Source organism: Chroicocephalus ridibundus, chromosome 7 (genome assembly GCF_963924245.1).
Source record: "Chroicocephalus ridibundus chromosome 7, bChrRid1.1, whole genome shotgun sequence".
NCBI classification, from domain to species: Eukaryota; Metazoa; Chordata; class Aves; order Charadriiformes; family Laridae; genus Chroicocephalus; species Chroicocephalus ridibundus.
This window is the reverse complement of record NC_086290.1, coordinates 4,681,168-4,704,736: the sequence shown is the minus strand read 5'-3', so window position 1 is coordinate 4,704,736 and position 23,569 is coordinate 4,681,168. Positions and strand designations below refer to the sequence as shown.

The following is a 23,569-nucleotide window of genomic DNA, read 5'->3' as shown; positions in this document are numbered from 1 at the left end:
TGCTGACACACCGTACTTCTTTAATGGTTGCCCACAGCTATGCACGAAGTACGAGGATGAGCTGCGCATCCTCCCTAGTCGTTGCGTTTGAGCGTCTCTACTTACCCAACAACTGCTCCAGGTGTGGCTGGATTTCCTAGAGGAAGAGGAGCGTCGCCCCAATCCCCCCATGAAAAGGTTTAAATAACAGTAAATAAGAGAGCTCAGACCTCTGAAGATAATAAAGGCAAATTTCATATACCCAAAGAAAGCATCTTCATCATTGCGAGGCATCCTCTCAGTTAACACGCGCTTTTGAAATCTGGAGTTAACAAACGCTTTCCAAACTCCATTTTTCTCCAGAAAAATCCATTTGCTTTCTTTGTAGTAGGCCTTTTAAAAGGGAGTCATAACTGATGGATTACAACATGTTTCTACCTTTTCAATCTGAATTTCATAAGAATAAAATAAACCACAAATGAAAGTGCTTGTACCAGGCACGTTGAACCTTTCTTCTTCTATTAGCATATCAGTCTGCAATCATAACTAGATCAATAGCGAAGATATCTGCTTAAAAGAGCACCATGCTTTCTTTTGTCAGAAATTCATTACTTTTTATTAGGGTCATTGCTTGAAAACTTCAAAACACCATATGGACCTAATTGTGGTTTATTTTGGCAAAAAGGAAGACACTGTAGAACAATTGAGGCATTACATTCTACAATTCCATTACTTTCATCCCTCTCCGTTTTATTACTGTGTCATTAAAGGCAACTTGAGTGAGCGAAGAATTATAGTGTCATGTGTACGGGCTAGTAGATTAATAACAAAACACACTCAAGTTTAAAGGTATCTAACAGCTGTTTTCATTATTTTGTGTAAATACGCTTGAAGCATATCTATCTGATTAGTGGATAGAGTGCTCTTCTCTGTCACATGCCATGGGCACTGCTATGTGCAAGTAATCAAAGTGCTCAGAAAATGAGTTTACATTGTTCACTGCTGAAATACACAAATGTCAGAAAGTGACTGCGCATCAAAGCTTAGGCAAATCATCTGCCGCAAACAAACAGACTCCAATGCACATCGCAGCTTTAAACGTTCCTCTGCAGCACAATGACTGAACAGGACTTATTGCTAGCCCAAACGGAGGGACGCCCGCAGAATAATAAGTCGCAAACGTATAGATGCGCCGGCGAGTTCAGCACCGAGTAGCTCTGAAAAGAGCGCAGGAAAAAACCCAACGATATAACATTTTAATGTCATAAATACTGGGTAACTTTGTGTATATCATAGAAGGTTTCACTAGAGGAAAGGAAAAAAAAAAAAAAAGGAATAATTTTTTACCTGCTGTTGCTTTTTTTCAAAATTACTGTTTAATATTTTTTATTATTTAATTTATTTTGTGACTAGGTTACCAGGAATCCTGACAGATAATCCCTCCTTTTATCGGCAACAAAAGGAAGGCGTTTAGGCACCCAAAAAGGGTCAAATCCTCTCTTTTCCATATAAAGCCACGTAATTCAAGATGAGTAATTCAAAATCAGATGGCAGATAACACAAGTGAACTCCAAAACCAGAAGACCTGCGATGAAGTTTGATGAAGGACAGATAAAATTTCAGTCACTGAAAGGAATGGCTGCATAAAAAGTTCTTCTTTCTGTGATTCATTTGCTTCTAGCGCAGATTGAGGCAATTTTAGTATTAAACCGCTCTGCACAAGGCTGGAAATGAGCGCGCCATACAGACTCATCAAAATTAGAAAGTTAAAATAAACTCATCCTGACTCCAAGGAGCTCAAGAGAAGAATTTTATCCAAATGCTTCAGTGAGCAAAAGTAAACCGAGGCAAAACCGAGAAGGATTCTTACAACGCCACGATACTCAACATTTTGCCTGAAGACAGTTCGTGCTGAAGCAAATCTCACCTAATACCTTCCCCAAGCACTGCAGTTGTCAACCCTTGGTACCACCCCCACTTTGTGTTGTCTTCTGAGGGATGCTCAGGCTTCCACAGAACAACAAAGTCCAAGACCGATGCCTCAAAAACTCCAGTGCCAAAGGGAGAGGAGAAGAGGGACCAAACCCACTGGCCATGACGTGTCTTTCTTCAAAAATCATTAAAATGTCCAGATGATCCCAGTATATAGAGAGAAGCAAAACACATTCCCCTCCTTTTTTTTCCCCTTCCCACCATGGCCATTATGAATCTTGGCTAATCAAAATTCCTCATTGAATCAAAAGAAGAAAAAAAATTCATCATCTGATCCCAAATACAGTGAGAGGTTGAACACATGAGCAAGACATACCTTGCAGGACACTGCTCATTTATGAAACACCTGATTAATGAAATACAAGAAAACACTGCGCGTGGTACACAGAACAGACAGGTCTTCCGTTGCGTCTTTTATAGGCGTTGGAAATATGTGATCTCCTTCATGGACCAGTTCAGGTCCCAAGACTGAAGTCAGTATGTGACCATCTCATAGTCCACCTCTTTTCATCTTCACTCGGGGGATATCATCACAGCCAACATCTGCAACTGCCTGGCACTACTCTTATATTGTTTAACCTACTATCCCATGAATTTATCCAATTCCTCTTAAATTTGCTTAACGTTTCAACGGCCATTTCAAAACTAAATGCCTCTCAGAAACAAAAAACAAAACCGAAACAACCAACCACCCTACGCACCCCTTCTTTTCATTTCCAGTTTGAGCCATTTAATAACAACCAATTTATACCTAGTGGATGCTGTAAGGATTATCCTGGAACTTAAATAATTCCTCCTCTTTCATGGCATTTATCCCCTGACTGTATTTACAAAGATTAACGTATATCCCCTTCTCAACCTTTATTTTGCTAGGACAAGTGAACCATACTCTTTTAATCTGCTCTCATAATACAGATTCTCCCTAATCATCCCAGCAGCAATTCTCTCTACCTGTTTCACAGTTTAAATTAATCTTTCCTGAACATGGGTGACCAGAGCAACACACATTTTTTTCAGTGCTTTGCATAAATACACCAATCAAAAAAGGTACTTTCGAAAGATACTACTGCGTATGAGAATCACGTAAGATTTTTTTAATTTGGTATTGGTGCGGCTACACTGCTGCGTGGTGCATCTCGTGGTCTACACACATCTGCGTGTTCTTCACATTCTGTGTTTCCCAGCCACATAGACTGGCCCACCACGTAGCGACCAAGGGAAGGAAGATCTTCTTGGCTTTCCTATTTAACAGCTATGAGAACCATCAGCTGGAGATGAAAAATGCTTAGAGGGTTTAAAGGAAAACACGGTTGTGAATAGTTTGGGGGTTTTTTTTGAGAGAAAAAGTCGTGGAAATGAAGACACAGAGAGTCCCGTTGTAGAGCATCCATGATGAGTATTCTGGTAGAGGGCGGGGAACATACCCAAAATCAAATCCATCCTGGAGAAATGAAATCAGAGTCTCTTCAACCGGTGTAGAACCAGCACTAAGACACCTGTGGTTTCTGGACAAAAAGAGCTGACAAGAGAGGAGAAGTGGAAAGCTGAGGGCTCTGGCACGATGGTGAGACATTACACACCATTAATCCCACAGCTGGTTGGGCATGAACAAAAATAGAGACAATGTGGTCTACTGATGAGTCCCAAGACCGAACAGGGAGCAGGAATAACATAAGGTAGGCCAAAGATGGATAAATTCCTTAATTTTTTGCAAGCCTGACCCCAGTACGACTTAGGAGTCATCTTATAGGAAACTGGCACAGTTTTATGAGGAATCCACTCTAAAACTGATCACAGGTTGGCTGATTCAACTTAATATCTGACTTATTCTTCCTGGCTACTGTTAATGCCTGCGACACCGCTTGAAAAAACAGAGTGAACCTAATAATATCTTGTAATACAATATCCAAAAGCCCTTTGCTGCAAACGTGGATTTCTCAACACACAAAATGCCCATCGTTAATAAAGGAAATACAATGCAAAGATCTTTTCTCGTACGTACTTGAGGAAAAGAAGCCGGGAAAGCATTACTGGACTTGGATCTCCCATAGCTCTACAACTAGCATCCCCACTCCTTGGTGCTCGTGAGCCCAAAACTCTGATGAACCCTCATTACTATTTAGATACGCATCTTTTCAATAGTAAAGCTGAACAGCCTCTACCTTAAAAGCACTTCTGGTAGGTTTACGTTGTGATTTTCATATTTTTAAATGTATGCTATTTGAATTATTTAAAGGGAAGAAGAGGAGGCTTATTTCATCTGGGAGTCACAACTGAGGAGAGGGAACGTCCAAAATATAAAATATTAAATATTGCTAGTTGCAAATGCAAAAGCAAAAAAAAAAAAAAAAAAAAAGAAAAGGAAAAACCTAAACAGATTAAAATACTCCTTGCACAACAAAGAAATTATCTGTGATTTGGCAAAATTAAAAATCATTTAACTTCACCCCATTTGGTTACATATAAATAAAACATCTGTATTAAATTGTTCTTACACATTACATAAAGGTCATCTCCATAGGCCTGGAGAGCTACGTTTCAAGCTTCCTCTTCAAACTTAAAACTGCGACTTTATGTATTCCATCGTGTAATTTTGTTCTCTTATTCTCTGTTCTCTGAAATTCCTATAGAACATCTTAGTTTCTTCTCCACTGACGCCTCCATCCAACGGTACCTCTGACTTTAACTTGAATTGGTTGTCTGCAATCTGGCACACAACAGCGCTCGAAGCAGATCCAACCCACTTAAAGCTTTAGTTTCAAATTTAATAACAATTTGCAAGGCTATCGGTAATTCCACCAGTCTGTAAAAATGTCCTGGCTTTTCTCATTTGGGTTTTTTTTATTTTTTTCCCCTCAAACTAACACTGGGCTCAAGATGAAGCGTGGCTTTTCCCAAAGGCATTGCCATTCCCCCACAACCAGTAACGGAGATTCCTTCGTTTTTTATTCTTGGTGGAGAATATCTAAAAACCTCAGATATCTCTTCCTATTCCTTATCTTTTCTGCAATTTTGAGCACATCACCCACTTTCTTTTCCATTCCATTCCAACAACAAATGCCCGGAATATTTAAGCAATAAGGTTCTGTCACCGCCTCATCCAGCAACTAAGAAATAATATGCCCGACACGACTCTGCTTCCCTCTCTGTTACAACTGTGTAAGCATGAAATCCCTTTAAAGAAAAACACACACACACACAAAAAATCCACCTCCACTTCTATGTAATATTCATGAATTTCATAATAAAAAAATATGGACTTGTTCAAATGTTGAAGGGCAGTATTTTGAAATGCAAAATTCAGCAGGGACAGCTAAAAACCACCTTTCACGCAGGCGAAGGATTTAAGTCCGCCCCTTCCCACGGACTGGAAGAGAACTGGCCGCATCACGCGACACCCAGCGTTTGGTCCTCTGTGCCACCTCTTTCCACCCGTGTCACACGCCAAGCGCCCTCAGCTCCCCCCGACTGCAGGGAAAATGAGGGTATTTAGGAGTTTTTAGCATCCTACCATTAATCAATAGCCTTTTCCCACTTTGAATAGATGAAAAAAAAAAAAAAACGCAACGACAAACCAACCAGCTTGACTTTGTGTCTGCCACGGCAACTTTAAGCAATTAAATTTAAACTTCACCGATTCTTATCACAACGATTTGATGAACTCTTGAAGTATACAGGGATGATATTGAACCCGATCCCGGCCTTAGGGAGAAAGACTCTGTTGTGAAAGGAAAAGAGAAAGAAGAGATGGAGAATGGAGGTAGGAAAGTGGAAAAAGCCCAAAGCAGGGCTCCCGTTTATTATGCTTTAAAAAAGTAACACAAAATCATATCAAATCGCTGAAAATTTTTGCTACTGTGGAAGTTTAAGTAAAAATATATTATTGTTTTCATTCCGAGCGAGCACAGTTGAATTCCTGTATTACAGATAAACTAATCCCAGCAGAATTAAAAGCGCCATCCATACCAGTTGCTGATGAAGGTGTCATTTTCATCTCCTCTCCCATGACATCCCTCAACTTCAAATGCCCACATACATTACAGCAAGGTACTCTATTCTCTTTACGAGCCACAGAGAAATTATTATGCATGGAAGTGCATAATAATCCAGTCCAGTCGTGACTCTACCACTGACTTCCCACATGAATATGCACGAATCAATTAAACCTCTGAATGCATCAATTTCCTTCTCAAGTAGTAATGATAATAATAATAATAGCTGCCCATTGTATAGGGCACTGCATATAATATTTTTAATGCCTGCTAATGAAATGTGCTATTAATTATTAGAATGTGGTTTGTTTTTGAAAGCCAAGTACCGGCGTGGCTCAACTTTGTATTCAAAGTGACACGACTCGAATATTTTTTTAAAAAAAACGACTCTGGGAAAGCGCTTACAAGTCCTACAGCAAACCCTGCTTAAAAATCAAAGGGTATTTAAATCAGTATCAGAACTTTCAGATCCTACCGGCTGTGCTGCAGAGAAATTTGCAGCTAAGGGGTTAATCAGATTAGATGGGAGTGGTTATAGGCTCCGTGCCACAGGTTTTGCCCTTTGTGGCTTCTCACATCCCAGACTTGGAAAATATGAGCTGTGATACTGAGAAAGGTAAGAAGCCAGCACAGCCCCATAGTGATAAATGAGTTTGCATCATCTGTCATTAGAACTTCCTGCCAACAGGGTCATTCCCTATTAAATTACCACTTGTCAATGTTTAAAATACTGATTGATAAATGACTGTGCCAAAACTGATAACACGACAGCTTTTATTTTCTAATATTCTTGGTTACCACATTCTGCTACTTCAAGATACAGATATAGTAGGGTGGGTTTTTGTTTTTTTTTCCCCCCAAGTACTCTAGCGAAAGACAATTTAATCTAATACAAAACTAACAGGTACTGTATAATGATTGGTCCTGATATACATTACATACTATTCTTCTTGCCAAAATAAACCTACTGGCGATTTAGCGATACGGGGAGATCCAAGTTTCACATTTCATCAAATGCTAGTAATCTGTTTTATCAATATAAACTGCATTTTAATGAAAAAATTCTTTTCTTCAGTACACTTCACTTTTAATGCCCCAGAGTATAATAATTCGTTCATGCTGTAGAACAAGAATGTTTTACAAGACCTTAACTCTCCAGAGAAATTTCTCTGTAAATACAAAATGCAAGTTTTATGGGAATGTGTTGTACGCAACATGAGCAGTACCCAACATAATAAAAAACTGGGTTGCGCAGAGAATTCTGCTTAAGTATCCTTGTGAGCTATTGTGAGACTAAACGGTTATGATGATAGCATTTAGTGGAATACCTATACGACAGATAAAAGAGAGTCAGAGAAACTATTTTTGTCCCTGAATAGATAAAAAGAAATTACTTTTTAGAAAGTTTTGCGAAACAAATGCATCCCGGCAGACTGCTCAAGCCAGGCCCTCTTCTAGGAGAGCACTCTCAGTCTGCTGCTGGAGAGCTCTGGGGATACATATTTTGGGGATAAAACTGGCATGTTCTGCCTGCAAGACCTGGATGGGGCAACAGCTACTCCCCTGTGATCCAGAGAGAGAATGGGAACTCCTGCATCACCCCGCAACATCCCCGATGGTACACGATGCACGTGTGGAAGCACCACCACGTCAGAAAGCCCCACTGAACACGGATGTGTGAGGCACCCTTCAGTCAACCACCCAAGCCCTCGCTGTAGGTGCGGCTACCTGCAGGACGGAACCGACCCACAGCCAAAGGCTCCAGAACAGAGAGACTCCATTTTACGCCCCCTTTAAGCCAGTACTGCACTCTCCTCCCAATAGGTGCCGTGTCCCAGATCTTGAGAGCATCCCTCATGCTCGTTGCGCCACTGTCCTAGCGTGCCAACACCAACCCTCAAAACCTGCTTGGGGCAGGCGAGGAGGAAAGACATTTACGGGAGTAATTTCCATCACCCAGTTCTTCAGCAGCGAGCCCCAAGGTAGGAGCAGTCTATTGACGTTTTCTAATTATGCTAACTACCCATAAACCGTGGTGGCGGGGAGGCTGTGCCTACCAGAGAGAGCATGGCCCACCACGGAGATCCTGAGCCACCACCAAAGGCGGCAGCTAGCCTCAGTACCAGAATCACTATCATTAGCATACTACTCCACCTAAGCTAATATACGCTATTTCACTAGAAAGCTAATTAGCCAAAAACTGCTCTTCTAAGGTATATTGTTTCCCATACGCAAGACAGTTCACTAGAGCTCACTTGGGTACCGCTGCTGAGCATCGCTCCGTGCAACGCAGACACGTCCCCAGTGCCCATCTATAGCTTTGGGCTCTTGTGGATTCAAGCCTCTCCCTCCTTGTTGACATCTGTATTTTTCCAGCAGCACAGCAACGCTATTGTATAGCGTTCGGATTACGGAGGAAAGGGGGAGCCTCTCAGTTATCTAAACAGAGGTCTGAAGTTCAGCCCTGCAAGCCTTGTCCAAGTAATGCAATTTTTATTTCCCCAAAACAGGCTCCTCCACACGTGACGGTCACATTTCTGTACAAGAGATACTGTCAGCGCCTTTTAAAAACTTCTGCTTTAGTCAGGAATTCCCCTGACTGTCCCTACAGTACTCTCTAGATTGGCAAATTCTGCCTCTCTTACACTATAAGTAAAAAAAAAAAAAAAATAAAATCCAATGGTTGAAAATGTCCTGTTAACTGTACTAAGTTACAAAAGCAAATGAAGAAACAACACCCTACAATCTTTAATTCTACTTCAAAATGTGTAATGCAGAGAGTACGAGATACTCACTAACAAGTTCCACTTAAAAGAAGCTATTTTTATTTTCTGCTGTAATCCTCATCCCCTCATGTTTCTTTTCTATTATTCCACCTTAGTCCAACATGCATTTTGAGCTCTTAGGAACGTTACTTCATTCTTGCTTATAAAAAGATCTTCCTTTTCTACCACATCGTGATAATAATAAAGATATACTGCAGTCAGAGGAATAGTAGTAATAACCAAAATCCGTATCACAATGTTCATGGCAATGAATTCACAGGGGTCCCAAATCTGACCTCGCTTTGCCGACGGCCACAGGCGGTCCGGATGCAGACGGACCAAGAGAATTCAGGCACAACACCAGCAAGACCTTCCAGAGGTGTTCCAGGGGTTCTGCTGGCATAGGGACATGCCGGTACGAAGGACAACATCAGCAGAAAGGGGATTTTCTCCCCGGACCATGGTTTTCCAGTGCAAAAGCAGAAACGGATTCTATCAAAATTGACTCTACTGATTGTAATGAGGAAAAAAACCCCAAAAAACATTTAGGATTTTATTTACATTACAATAGAAAATAAATTGAAATTTAGCCCAAAACAACAGAAGTGTGAATTTCAATGTATTTAATTCACTGTGTTGTAAAAAACCAGGCTGATACACAGCACATATGGCACATCGGATGAGCTACTGGTCTACATCCCTCGCAATACCCATGCACTACAAAGCGACAGCCTTAACGTGGAGTTTATTTGTCTCCAAGCTTCGATGTACTCCGGTATGTACTTCTACATAATATACTTCTTTCAGAACGTATGAAAAGGAGAATTCCAAGTCAGAAATTATAGAGGATGGGTATATACGGCGTAGCTGTGGCACCACGGGACGCAATATGGAAGCTCGTCGTTGTCAGAAGCAGAAAACAGGAGGATTAGGTCAGTACATTTCTTATTCTGCTAAATCCTCAAATCCTTTCATCTCTTCTCATTGTCAGATAAGGACCGCAGTCTGGTTCTGTGCTCTGGGAACACCAACGCGTGCCCTTATGAGAAATATTTATTAAAAAGAAGAATCTTTATTAAAAAAAAAAAAGCATCAGGAACTTCCTCTCAAAAGTAGAAAAGCAGTGATTAGATTCCTATCCGAAATATATAAGTACACACTGCACATATGTATAACGGTACCTCTAATAGTATTCAGAAGTATTTCCTAGGGTATCCTTCATCGTTACACCTGGGTATCCTTCATCGTTACACCTGGGTATCCTTCATCGTTACACCTGGGTATCCTTCATCGTTACACCTTCACCCTTAAATGACGGTTTACCACGCTGCTTGTGCTGGTTTGTGTACCCATCACCTACAGTAATTACATTAAAAGGTAGATCCGTTACGGGATTGACTCACATAACATGCTCCTTTATTACACTGTTTTCAATCAAAGGTCAGATATATTTGATTTTGCCCTACAATTGCAATATTAATCTAAAATAATCTTAAAAAAGGTCACCATCACGTGCACGAGGACGATTTCGTCTAAGACACAAACACGAGGAGGATTTCGTCTAAGACACAAACACACCCCGATTCGTTCACGCGCAGAAGAAAAGAGGTCAAAGTAAAGAAAAAAGTAAAAAAAAAAAAAATCACCCTGGTTATTTTGCCTTCAGAATTTTTAAATATTTTCCCAACATCTCAGCAAAATTATGCATTTTAAAAAGACTGCAGGCACTGAAATGATTGTCAGTCATGCAAATAATCACTTACTTACACTGTATGAGTTTGGTTTGGATAAAGCAAATTACCATTTGAAAATAACTTGAAAAACACTCTGGGCTAGGCGCATGCGTTATAAATTTTAGCTTGGCCAGAATTTTTCTTAACCTTTTTGTCCTCAGTCTCCATTCAGTCACCACAAGTAATCGAGTCAAAGTTAAAAAAAAAAAAACAACAAAAAAACCAACAAACAAACCAAAAAAACCCAACCAACCAGCATTCAATTGCCACAGGTGCATTCAAAATTATTTAAACCAGGATCTTGTAAAGAAATAGTAAATACTGGCTGCAGCTGAAGGTCGAAACCCAAGGACCCTCAGGGTCATGCAGAAGCAGTCCTTTCTTCTGCTTTATTTTCCTTGTGATGATACTGGGCTTTGTCTAAAAACCCACAGATCTTGTATCTAGAGTTATTGTTGAATAAAATACATATTAGAAATACTAGAGCTCATATTAATCTGCGCTTGGAATTGCTCTGCTGAGAAAGTTGTACAGCCACACAGTTCTTTACGAACCTCTTCATTCTGTCCATCGCCGTTGAAAACAGCTGTTCGGTACAATTTCAAGCGCAACGCAACCACGATGAAAATGTGAAAGGCGTCCTGCTTTGTGAGATGAGGCTTCATCAAAGAGCAGGACACTACGAAGAGCTCACGATACGACGTGACATCTTCCCGCCTGACCAGTTTGGGTAGCAGACTGGTGGTTTTACCCACCTAACCACCTTCCGCTTTGGACAAACCATCACTGCGCGTATGACTTCAGCCTAACTCCTCAGGTCTCGTTTGACCCCATCTGCCAGGGCCGACAAATCCCAAAGAGCAGATTTAATACGCGGGGCAGGGTTATCACAACTTCAGCTCCAAAACCAGGCCTGGGCCACGTGACTTCCTAAGGTATGCCGAAAACCACGAGACTCTTTTAAAATGGCTCGATATCAAACATGCTGAGCATCCACAGCATTCCCTCGCTCTTGAAAAACACGGTCTCTGCGAAGCAGATCCTCAGAGATATAGAGGTTCTGATCTCCACCGCCATCCACGCAGTTCCACGTCCCTAAGGAACGCTGGAGGATTTTAACCCGCTTGCCAAAAGCATAGGTTTAAAGACTTAACTCGAGACATTGATTTCTAAACGATTTGCATCAGTGCTTTAGAATATAAAGTTTTCCAGGATCCTGAAAGGCAAACCTGGCAGTGTCGCCATCAATAGAGTGCACGACCTCAGCTCCTCTGCTAAAAATCTCTCTACTCCAAGCTACCACAAACGTATATTTAGGCTTTGAAATAACTGTAGGTACAAGCTGGTCGGGGACAACGAGCTCAAGTGTGGCCAGGACTTATTACCAGGTCTAAAACCGGACTCTTGCAGAGTCATTGTGGTGCCTTCCATCCTTATTTCAGCAAAAAAAATGAACCCAGCATCGTGTCGGTTTTAAGAGCATAATCAAATCGCAGAATCATACTCTATTTAGTACCGGTCCCACTGAAGCAAAGTTCCTGTTCGCTGGGAGGAGAGTCCCTTATAACAGGAAAAACAATTGTGCCAGGTTTAATCAAAAGTGAAAAGGATCTAGCGAATGTTCCCTTTGAGCCACATAACCCACCGCTAATTTCAAGACGGGCTGCGAAAGGAGGGTAATAAAAAACGTCCTTCAGAGTAACCGAGGAAGAGGGAAGAGATGCTACTGCTGCAGCTAATGCCAACATCTGCAAGTCCGCTCCCCGCTACCGGGATGCTTTTCACCTACCTGGAAAGCAATAAAAGAAGAGGTAGGGGAGGGAGAAGGGAATAAAATCCCACCGAGGGAAATATTTCTGACTACAGGCTTATCGCTTTTACTCTTCTCCAGCATTTCTTTCTCCTCCTTGACCTCCCCTGTACAAATATATACAGAGCTGAGGAGCCGGCGACTCCTTAAAGACCAAAACAAGTGGGAAATCACTAAAACAAGTGGGAAATCGCTCACGCCGAGCGATGCAAGTTTGTTCGACACGCACTAAGGACAGGCTCGGCAGATCAGACGCCGCCTGAATAGCCTCTGATTATGGAAACACATTTATCAATTAGCGGATTTTGCATATTATCAAACTCTTTCATTAACGATGCTTTAGCTGATTAGTTAGAACGTCACCATAAATAGAGAGTTTTGACAGGCTGGAGGCAATTTATGACGTGGAAAATGTACTGACCTGCTCACATCGGGAAACCTGACTGGAAAATAAAGAACTTGGCACTTCGGTCTGATTATTTTTTCCAAATCCTTAGGTCTGTGGTCGGGAATCAGCTTCATAAATTTTCCAATGGACGTAAGAAAGGATTCCATATTAAAGGCAGAGTTGAACACCACAACATCAGCAACCAAACTGTAAAAAGCGGGTAAGATTAATGAACGCACTGCTGCCGCAAAAGGAACAGGATTATCTGAAATGCAAGGCAAACAGGATACATATTCTCACAAACAAACAAAAGGTGCAAGTGGAACGCTAATTAAAATCAGCCTTTTCACGTGAATTAGGAGTAGCATACGTACCTTAATGAGAAATGGTTTATGTCTACTCACTCATTTTTTTTTCACTGAGTAATAAATTATGATTATTAATTTAAAGAAGCACTCCCTATTCTACCTGTGGATCACTTTTTACTCATAAAATGGCAAGAATATTACTGCCATTATCTCTTAAAAGTGTTATAAACAGATAAAGCCCGCTGAAATATGGCTTTTGTACAAGGAAACTTGGAAGAAGATAAAAATTCCTTAGAAATTATCCTACGTGCTGAAGGACAACTTCCTTTTGGTTCACCCACCTTCGACTGACCAAGTGTGTCAGGTAGCAGGATACTGGAGAAATAAAATGTTATTTTAACCTATGCGGACGTAATCCTGATTAAAAGTATATTCACTGATATATATAGACACAGACACACACATATATACATACAAAAACCACAGCACATGGTACCAAGAAAAAGTTTGAAAACTTTTGGTATATTAATACCACGTTTTGTTCTTTAGCGCTGTGTTTTACATCACCCGGATCGATAATTTTAAGCTGTAGTTAGATGATAACGTTGGTATTATTTCTCCACTTTTGAGTCGGCCCGGAAAAAACGAGAAGCTATCAAAAAAATCCTGAAACCCCTGGAAGTTGATCCTGGAAGCGCTGACACAATCTTAGCTACAACCGGCAAACCCGCAAGGCTAACAGAGGTAAGAAATGCTTTATGGCCGGTTGGTTTTCTCAATACGTTATATATTGTAATACAGACCTACGGGTCATGAGATACATTGAGGACACGCGTTCATAAGTCACCGGGCTGGTGAAAAGTATATTTGAGGTGAGAGGCTGTCATTCATCCTCACCGCGTCTGGTCAAGAGAGAGAACTGACACTGCTCACCAAAGCAGCAGGAGTCAGCAGGAAAAGCAAAAAAAAAAAAAAAGAAAAAAACCCCAAAACATTAGAGAGAAATAATCCTTTCCAAGCAGGCTGCAGGAGCCGGAATGCTTTCTGGAATCCCACCTCTTCCCCACCTATGGCTTTTAACCCCTTGGGCTCCTTGTTTTTGTACAAACAATCCAGTCATCTCGTCTGCACTGATTTACAGATGACACGAGACGATGCAGGAGCCCGGCACATTTTTTCGGTGCTCTCTAATATGCAGGAAAGGCTCCACCACAGAATCACAGAATGGCGGGGGTTGGCAGGGCCCTCTGGAGATCATCTCCTCCAACCCCCAGCCAGAGCAGGGTCACCCACAGCAGGTGGCACAGGAACGCCTCCAGGCGGGGTTGGAATGTCTCCAGAGACGGAGACTCCCCCACCTCTCTGGGCAGCCTGTGCCAGGGCTCTGCCACCCTCAGGGTAAAGAAGTTCCTCCTCATGTTTAGGTGGAACTTCCTATGCTCAAGTTTGTGCCCGTTACCCCTTGTCCTGTCTCTAGGCACCACTGAAAAGAGCCTGGCCCCATCCTCCTGACACCCCCCCTTTCAGTATTTATAGGTGTTGATAAGGTCCCCCCTCAGGCGTCTTTTTTCCAGACTGAAGAGACCCAAATCCCTCAGCCTTTCTCCATAAGAGAGGTGTTCCAGTCCCCTCATCATCTTGGTAGCCCCACCACCACCATCGCTGCTTCTCTCGTGCATGAAGCCTTATCTGACCAGCTTTTTCCTAGAGGTTCTGAATATCCCTGTCAAATTACAAAGATCCCATCACCATCACCGCCCGAGCAGCTAAAAAAACCTCAGGCACCACTGAAAAGCCTGACTTTATTACATTTATTCTATAGAAGCATCAGGGAGGGAAAAAACCGTGTCTCTCTCTTTAATTATCCAAAGCACCAACCTGAAGATTCGAAGTGCTGTAATTCTAATCATCTCCAAAATCTCTATGCAAAACTGGAAAGATACATTTTTGCACTTCTAGCGTTTCTAAGGGATTTAGAAGCCGGCATTTCTTTGCAGATGACCACTAGGTAGTTGCAGAGAGTACAGAGGAGACGGCTTCTATCTGCTGTTAAAAATGGGGGTTCTGTAGCAAGAAAAAGGGAAGATGAATATTCCACCGTTACATGGAGAAGCTCTTGGAGGCTGATGGGCACAGAATGGAGCATCTATAGACGTGGGGGTTTTTTAAAGGCAAAAGAATTTTTTTTATTATCTTCAAAATGCACATTTTGCGGATAAATTTATGGCAGCTTACAATAGATGTGTGAAAAATAACCGCCACGAGAAAGCAAAATACATATACAGACAAAATATTCCTCGCCCCGGTGCCAAAACCCACATCTTTTTGTTATAAAATCGGGAAATGGCTGCTACTGTTTTCAAAAGATCTTTCACGACGCTTTCCCATCGTTACTGCTCCGTAAATGAAACGTGTTGCAAACGCTGTGGAAGCAGCTACAGAACGGCCAGCGTAAACACAGATCATTACCTGAGGAATTTCAATGTCAACTGGCTTATATCGTAAGGATGCAAAAGCTCAACTTGTACCTGAAAATACTCAATCCCTATTCCTAATAACTCTCCTCCTAGCAGACAGGCGAGAAAGATCACGGAAATGAATTTATTTCAGTTCAACACAACGGAGTTTTTGCTGTTTCGCCTCGGCTCGTACAGTGCCTAACCACAAAGCTTTTCAGCGTTGCTGTTATTAACTTCTTTCATTAACTCAGATTCGAGGAATACATTTGTTTTTAGCAACAATAAAGGACCGCAGCCTTTAAAACGTCTGGGTATTTTAGCGCCGCACAATTTCTGAATACTAGATGAAAGAAATATAAGGATTTATCTGGTATGTTTACTGCCCTCTCTTCAGAAGGGAAGTGCTGCAGTACATTTTAATTTCTGTTTATTTCCCTAAAACCCGCTATATAATTTCAGTTGGATGCAGTAAAAGCTACGGCCAAGCAAGAGCCGATTAGCTGCGGCTTTGCGAAGCAGCTGTGAAACAAAGCACCTCGGGTCAAAATCCCCACCAGGAAGGGGGACGGCACGGCAGCCCAAGGTAGCGTCGGTGGACTTCATAGGAGAAATTGAGATGAGTTTGCAGAGCAGATTGTTTCTGCCACAGCACTTTCATTAACCTCTCTTCGAGACTCTGCTGGTACCTCGGTCTGCTACAGGGTCATCGTTTATACGGACGCATCGGGCTTACGATGCTGCGCGGTTGTAGACAGAAGGACACCTTAAATAACGTGGAGCGGTGCGGGAAAACACCTACCATGAAAGAACCTGGTTGTATCCATACTGAAAGTCCCTTTCCTGGCATTTCTGGACAGGATACACCAATTGATTCTCATGGAAGTAGAGGACCTTTTTCAATTTGGCGAGGTCAGGGCGGAGGGCGGCGAGTTCAGCCAGGTTAAGGACCGAGCTGGCGAAGAGGATCCTGGAAAACAAGGAGAGCAGTGTTGAGCGCCGGTGAGCCTGCTCGCAGGGGTCACCCCTTCCCCTTCTCCCCCCTCCCCAAGAAAAACATCACCCCTATAGGGACACATCAATAGCTAAGCCTTAATACCACGGAGCAGCGTTCGAAGTTTTGATCTCTTAAAAAGCAGCTGCTAAGAACCCAACTAGAAAAGCACCGAATCTCATTGGTCTTCCCAGCTCTGTTACAGAGAGATGCAAAATAAAAAAATAAAAAAACAAAAAAACAAAACACAAAACAAAAAAAAAACTGGATGGGTTTTATTGAAAAAGGCAAGAAAAGCTGTATCTGAAGGACAAATGGAACAAAGATAAGGCTGACTAGGGAATACTTTGCTTGCCAGTTTCATTACACTTTACTTCTTTATGCAACCAACTACTGAAATTCAATATATGAGCAGGAATGGCACATGTTCGTGTTATGACATAAACCCTTTTGATTTATGCAGTGTACTTATCTAGTATGGTCTGGTTTCCTTCCCCCCCCCCCCCTTTTTCTGTTTTATTTTCACATTTTTATTAGGTAGCCTCTGTAATGAAATGTTGTTTCTACCCTTGCACCCCAGCATTGCCAGAGCACTCCGACTATTCCGCAGCCTACGGCACTGCGCACATCCTTCAATTACGTAAAGCCGGCACAAACAACGCTAACGAGTTGCCATCGCAGCGGCGTACAACATACCAGGCTATCAGAAAACGAGGGTATTTAAATGCCTAATACGAAATCGTGACCCTACTGTAACCGGTGGCAGATTTCCCCGCATTTCACCAAAAAAATATGCGAGCACCTCCTGTCCCCCTGCTAGCGTCGCTTTCCAAACTGAATCCTGAACCTACGGAGAACTGCAGAACCGTAGATACTTATTATAAGGGACTAAAAAAAAATTAAATATTGAGATCCGGTGTTTATTGCGCATAAAACATTAAGTGTTAATAAACTACTTCTCAACACAGCATGTTTCTGACTTTTTTTTTTTTTTGCTATCCACCATTTTAGTGGTTCGGATTCCGAGTTGATTTATGCAATGTTTAATTCTTTTAAGATCTTTCCTATTTTTTCCTACTTTTATTCCTATTTTCAATCCTATTTTATTCCTATTTTTCCAGGGATTTCATGTTCCAGCTTACTGCCAAACTGACAGCACTACCATTAAAAACTTCTGATCCTGGCCGTCAACCTTAAAACGCATATGGACTTCCCCAAATATATATCGTAATATCACCTATGCTAACAGACGCCATTCTTAGATAATCTGTATCTACAGAGCAAACACTTCCTAGAGCACAGATCCTGTATCCATCTTCATCAACTTGAGTCAATGCTAATCTGAAAGGCTTACCCAAGTAAGAGATGAATGTTATTGCCTTGTTCATCAAATATTTGATCGTTCTAAAGGGACTGTCAAGCAGAATGCCAATTAAGGTACGAGCTCGGGTTTATTATGAGCCATACCAAGAGGAAAAAAAAAAAAAAAAAAAATAGTTTTACGTAAGTCATCACTTATTTGTCACGAAGAGTAATAACCTCTGGACCTCGTAACGACCTGGGCGCCAGACTCGAAGCAGAGGCAGGAAAACTTCCTTGGGGCGATGCAATACCCCTGCGCGGAGCCGGCTGCGAGTTCCGCGCTGGAGCGGCAAAGAAAAGCACAAAGAGGAGAAAACATACCCCAGGTAGTACAAAAACGAGACGAAAGGGCTGCTTGGGAAATTTTTGGCTATTTCTGGATTGCATTACAGCTTATCCTTCCCTTTAGTGGTTTTTCAGGAAATCTTTTTCTGCGAGGAGTTAGGAAGAAAACGGAATTGCTGCAGGATGGCGTCTGTGAACTGGGCTGCGTTTGAATGAAGAGAGCAAAAAAAAAAAAAAAAAGATGGCACATTGGGATTGAGAACATGGGAAGCAGTAAGACACGGCAGCAAGAGCGGGAAGAGAAGACAGCCGGGGTGCCAAGGGTAACAGGACTGATGGAGAGAAAAGGGCAACGGGGAGCACGATGAGAAAGGAGATCCAAGATTTAAGCTGGGACAAGATCGCGAAGCTCTGAAATAGCTGAACTCGCTCAGATGGACAAAGGAATAACTAAAGAGAGGAATATGAAAAAAAGCCGGGTATATCCACAGGAAAGGACAATAACGATTGCAGTACCGGCTTAGACAAACCGGAGGATTCAAGAGCATCATTAGAGAGCTGGAGGCTGGCTTCCAGTAAGGCAAAAAAGGTCAAAAACTTGGAAAGCTTGCACGAGGTAGACCCGAATTTTCTCCACTGTAAATGGGAAGGGCTAAGACTCCATTAACAAGCAGATCCCTTATCGCTGCCCAGCTCATCAATAAACCAGCGTCAAGAGAAAACTGTTGCGATTACCAGCAAATTCAGATTTAGAGCCCAAAACGACACAGCTTACATTTCTTACAGAAAAAAATAAGAGAAGAAAAAACCCTTAAAGTGGCAATATTATTAGAAAACGCCCTTCTGGATTCGCTTCCGTTACTTCGCAGCATTGCCAGAATGTAACCCAACAAATGAGATGCTCTTATACCTGTTTCTTTACTGGCGTAAAAGCTGCTCGCTACCAGCGATAACCGATTTCTCCGGCATTAGAAGCTGAAATAACACCTGACGGCACGAGCCCCCGCGAACGTGCCCACCCAGCAGCCACGCACGGGGCTGATGGACTCCCGCAGGGCACCGGAGGATACGCTGGAGTATTCCCACTTAACACCTCTTACAAGGGGAAGAAAGGAAAGTTTATTATAATGTAACACGCGACATAAATATATGTCAGTTGTCATTCCGTGTGACATCAACTTTCATTTTACCTCGGGTTATTATTTAAATAATAAATCCTAACAAGGTGAGGTTTATCATCCCGCGGAGTGTATCCGGGAGGTAGAGACACAAGGTGATGGCAAGAACGCTCGAAACATGATAATTCCTGACAGCTGCTGCTTGAGCACAACTTAAATTGAACAGTTTATCTCAGCATAAAGATGTTATAAGGTTTTATGTTTAATTTAAAAAAATTAACATAAAACCCAGAGAAAGCAGAGTTAGGCAATCTTTCACAAACATGACATACTACAATCACTGTATAAGCTGGATTAGTACTTATTACCATGCTACTAGAGAATTAAGCTGTTTTTAGACCACCAAAGAGCTTTAAATTGCAACTTTTGTCTCTGTAAGAGAAACCTATATTTAAAACGTCTGCTAAATTCAAATTAACAGCTACCTCATTAACTTACTATCCCACAAAACCCCCCTACATTTCAACTGCTATTATGGCATTCTTATCTAGACCTATCAACGCTACAACGCATAATATATACAGTACTCTTCAATAAATATATTGTGCGAATCCCCGCAAAACCCGCGCTGAAGGTCACATTTGGAACGCGGCTGCCCTAGCTCTCCTCTCCGAAATATCCCCCAAGGTCTTTTTCCTGTGTTACAAATGACCTTCTTCCACAGAGCGTGGCCATCGCACGGGCGGTAGCCCCACCACCGCCTTGGAGGCCGGCCAACTTTCAGGGCCACCATCCCCACAAGCTCCGGTCTTACACTAAGCTTGTGCTTAATCTGAAGCGCTTAATAGTCCTTCTGACTTCTGAGGAACTACTTACGTGAATTAAGTTAAGCGTGTGCTTAATTCATACAAACATTCACGGGAGGGAAGCTGAGCGTGCTTGCATTTCAGAGCCGTGATATGTCCAGAGAACGCTCTGACCTTTGCTGTTGTCTTCCCCGCTATTTTACACCAAAGGACTGAAAATCAGTAAAATATAAAAGCATTTACTTTTTTTTTTTTATTACGAGCGCACAAAATGACTAATATAGGTTTCCATTTGTATCAACCAAATTATAAAAGTAAAGGTGCTAGAGTATTTTTATTTTGCTTTATAAATCTTCTTTGTGTCACGTAACCATGATTTACTCTTTTAAGGCATTGCCCTAAATCTTTCAATTAAATTCCCATGCAACTTAACTAAAAACACATTTTGCCTTCCCCTTGGGAGACCACACAGTGCATATTTATGTATCTATGGATATGGAGGCTGAACTCTCCAATTCACCGGGCTTACAGCACAAAGCGAGTTTAAAACAGCACCTGATTTGGGCTGGAATATTCCCTCTGTCTGGCGGAAGCTCTGCCGGCACGAAGGCCTGATGGCCACGGCCACCGTTTGCAGGGCAGCAGAGGTAACCCAGCTCTCCATGGAGAAAGGGGATGACGAAGGGTACGATCCTGCAGTAGCGATAGGGACCCTCCTGCACCGCAAATGAAATCCAAGGTCACAAACACCTGCTGCAAAACAACTACCTTCACAGGAAAATGAGTTTATGATTGAAGATCTGGCCATCCAGGAAGGAGGTACAAGCGCTCTTCGTTTGCCACGTGCCGTATTACGATAAAACAGAGTCAGATTTGGATATCGTGACAAACATGAGCCTTTTAGGGGGATAACAGGTACTGAAAAATACCTGTTCCTTAGGTGGCACTGACTGAATTGACATTCATCCGTCCTCCAGGAGGGGAGCGTGATGCTGAAAGAAGTGTCTTTGCACCGATCTAGAACTAAAACCTTGCGCACTCGGAAGCATCAAATCCCACCATACCTCTCACAAGGCATTGACCGCTTTGTTCTCACCAAGCCCCAGATTATACTGTCTATATAAGCACATTTCTTTTTCCTGAAATTTCAACTGGCAGGCCTAATGTCCTATAGCAGAGTCTTAAACCCTCAGATTTTTACCCCAAATACGGTTTTATTCCGGGCATGGTTCTTGTGCGCTCAGTAGAGTGAAGTCATATTGCCACCTAAGACCACACGGGCGCTAAAACCCAACAAATTGTCATCACTAACCACAAAACACAGAACACAGTGACACCACTGCCGAGGGCTACGTTTTCTCCAGATGATCAGAAACCAACCAAAATTTTATAGCAAATAAGAGGAGCTATGGGGAACCTTTTGCAGTGAGATCAGGGGCAGCTCATCCTTCTGGTGAAGGCCAGCAGGGGTGGGAGAAGCGGCACTGAGCAGTGCTCCGATACGTTGCCTCCTTAAACATCGGAGAAATACAGAGCAAGGAGAAGATCAAAAGTATGACCATAAAACACATCCACCTTGAGAAACCAGGCTGGACGGGGCTTTGAGCAGCCTGGTCTAGGGGAAAGTGTCCCTGCCCAGGACAGGGGGTTGGAACTAGGGGATCTTTAAGGTCCCTTCCAACCTGAACCATTCTATGAAACCAGGGGTTCAAAGACCACGGTGTCTTCGAGCTCCCCAAGAAAAAAACCTGAGGGCTTTGGTTCCTCCATCTCATCCACTATCACACAGTTGCCTTCATTTCAACCCAGAATTCAGGCAGGTCCTGAATTTGGCTTTAAGCTATTTTTCAAATGTAAAGTGTATATCAAATAGCATTATTAATGCCTGGAATGTTAAACAGACCAGTTATTTTTGTTTATTATTACACGCATTTTTTATATGATCAACTTGCAGAAGTTACATTTTTATCGCTAGACCAAGAATACACAAATTGCAATCAGATATAAAATGCTTTTCCATTTCCCATTAAACAATAGATGACTCTGAATTTCTGAACAATAAATACTAATAAGTGATAATGTGACAGTATACAGTATAATAAATAATAAATTAACCATAATTTTTTTGACATGGAATGTACAAATGTCAAAAATGCTTATAGATATTATAATATATATCTCATAAATTAAGGTGTTCTAGATAGAGCATAATTTGAAATGTTTACAGAAATAATTAAGTCTTACTATTTTAACGTTCTTTATTTTTCAGAACAAATCACAAGGGCTGTCATGCCTTTCATCTTAATTAGGCCATGTGTTTGTCTTATTTATTTGTTATATACTTCCATAAACGTTTACAAATATTAATTGTAAAGAAAAATATTTTTTCCTCTTGCTGTAATTACTGTATGTACATATAGTACACGGTGATAAATATTCATGGCTGCTTCCAGTTCAATAGTTTCGGATTCGGGGTTTCTCTTGTATGGTAAAACACAGCAGAAAGGAATAGCTTGTTTTGAACTCCGATTGCCAATCCCTTTTTGATATTTTGCTTTACAAATGCATTCTCCCTCCCTCATTTTATAGTCTGTTATTTCAGACTACAGCTGACATTCTCGTTCCTACCGTGACAGACCTTAGTTACGTTTTCCAAAAGAATTTACTGCATTTTCCCCTTCTTCATATACCCCAAACAAAACATCTGCTGTTTGACACGGCTGGGCTAAAAGGGGGCTGCGTTTCCAGCCCCGCTATTGCATGTCCCACCCTTCCCTGGGTCTCCTCGTGCCACCCAGATCTTCAGACCTCTGTTAGGACCATGGGTAGAATTTTTGAGGACCTCCCATCTCAACCTGGGCGCCCCACTGGTGTTAGCCAGCAACACTGGAACGGGGCTGAAGCTGAGCAACAGCAAACCTCCCGCCTTTAAAACATTCAAGAGGTCACCTAAATGCGTTATTTCATTTGTAAATTATTTGGGTTCTCTCTCAATTCCTGCCTATCCCTCGGAATTTTTATTTCAACCAGCTGATCAGAATGTTTACGTACAACCAGATCTCAGAATCCAGTTTTGGGGGCCAGATTCCCAGCTGACACAATTGGTTAAGAACTGGCCTTCAGTACAACTATTTTCAATGACCTTTAACTCAGAAAGATACCAAAAAGGACGTGTAAACAGTTAAAACCACTTTTCTATTTCTACTTAATTTCAAGAAGTAAGCTCCAAAGAGACTCTTCTCCCAGGCAAGGGTTTTAGACGTTTGAGGGGGAAGTATTTTGCTTGGATTGCTTTGGTTTTTAGGCAACCGCACTGAAGCTTCTTGAATTTTATTAAGTGCGTGGCACTATTTTTTTTCCCTGATTTGTAATTAAATTTGGCTTCAATTAATTACTGACAGATGCACATTCTTATTTTAGTGGCCAGATTGCTCACCATGGGCTACATCGTCCTCTCTGCTCCCATGAAGGGAGAGGTCGAGACCGAGCAGCTCTATCTGCGGTGATGGGGGGGGGAAGGAGAACGCCATGAAAACTTATTAGAGCCAAACATAAGCAAATCAGAACAACCCACTAGTGAA

General features: G+C 41.9%; 1 protein-coding gene and 1 long non-coding RNA gene across 20 annotated transcripts in view; both read right to left on the bottom strand.

Moving 5' to 3' along the window:
* Window positions 1-23,569, bottom strand: part of GTDC1 (glycosyltransferase like domain containing 1) — a 190,206-nt gene that overhangs the window by 78,463 nt on the left and 88,174 nt on the right. For 18 of the 19 annotated variants that reach the window (XR_010071917.1, XM_063340787.1, XM_063340782.1 and 15 more), the window contains 2 exons: window positions 16,226-16,393; window positions 12,693-12,866 (listed from right to left, as the gene is read on the bottom strand). Coding sequence is in view for 18 of the 19 variants with exons in the window: in XM_063340787.1 (XP_063196857.1) it covers window positions 12,693-12,866; window positions 16,226-16,393 (342 nt within the window). In the remaining variant the exon portion in view is untranslated. The remainder of the gene's footprint in view (window positions 1-12,692; window positions 12,867-16,225; window positions 16,394-23,569) is intronic. The other variant, XM_063340792.1, reaches the window with a different exon arrangement.
* Window positions 9,327-11,374, bottom strand: LOC134518264 (uncharacterized). The gene is made up of 3 exons (XR_010071918.1): window positions 11,016-11,374; window positions 9,910-10,084; window positions 9,327-9,767 (listed from the first exon to the last, which is right to left on the bottom strand). It is a non-coding gene; the product is annotated as an uncharacterized LOC134518264 (long non-coding RNA).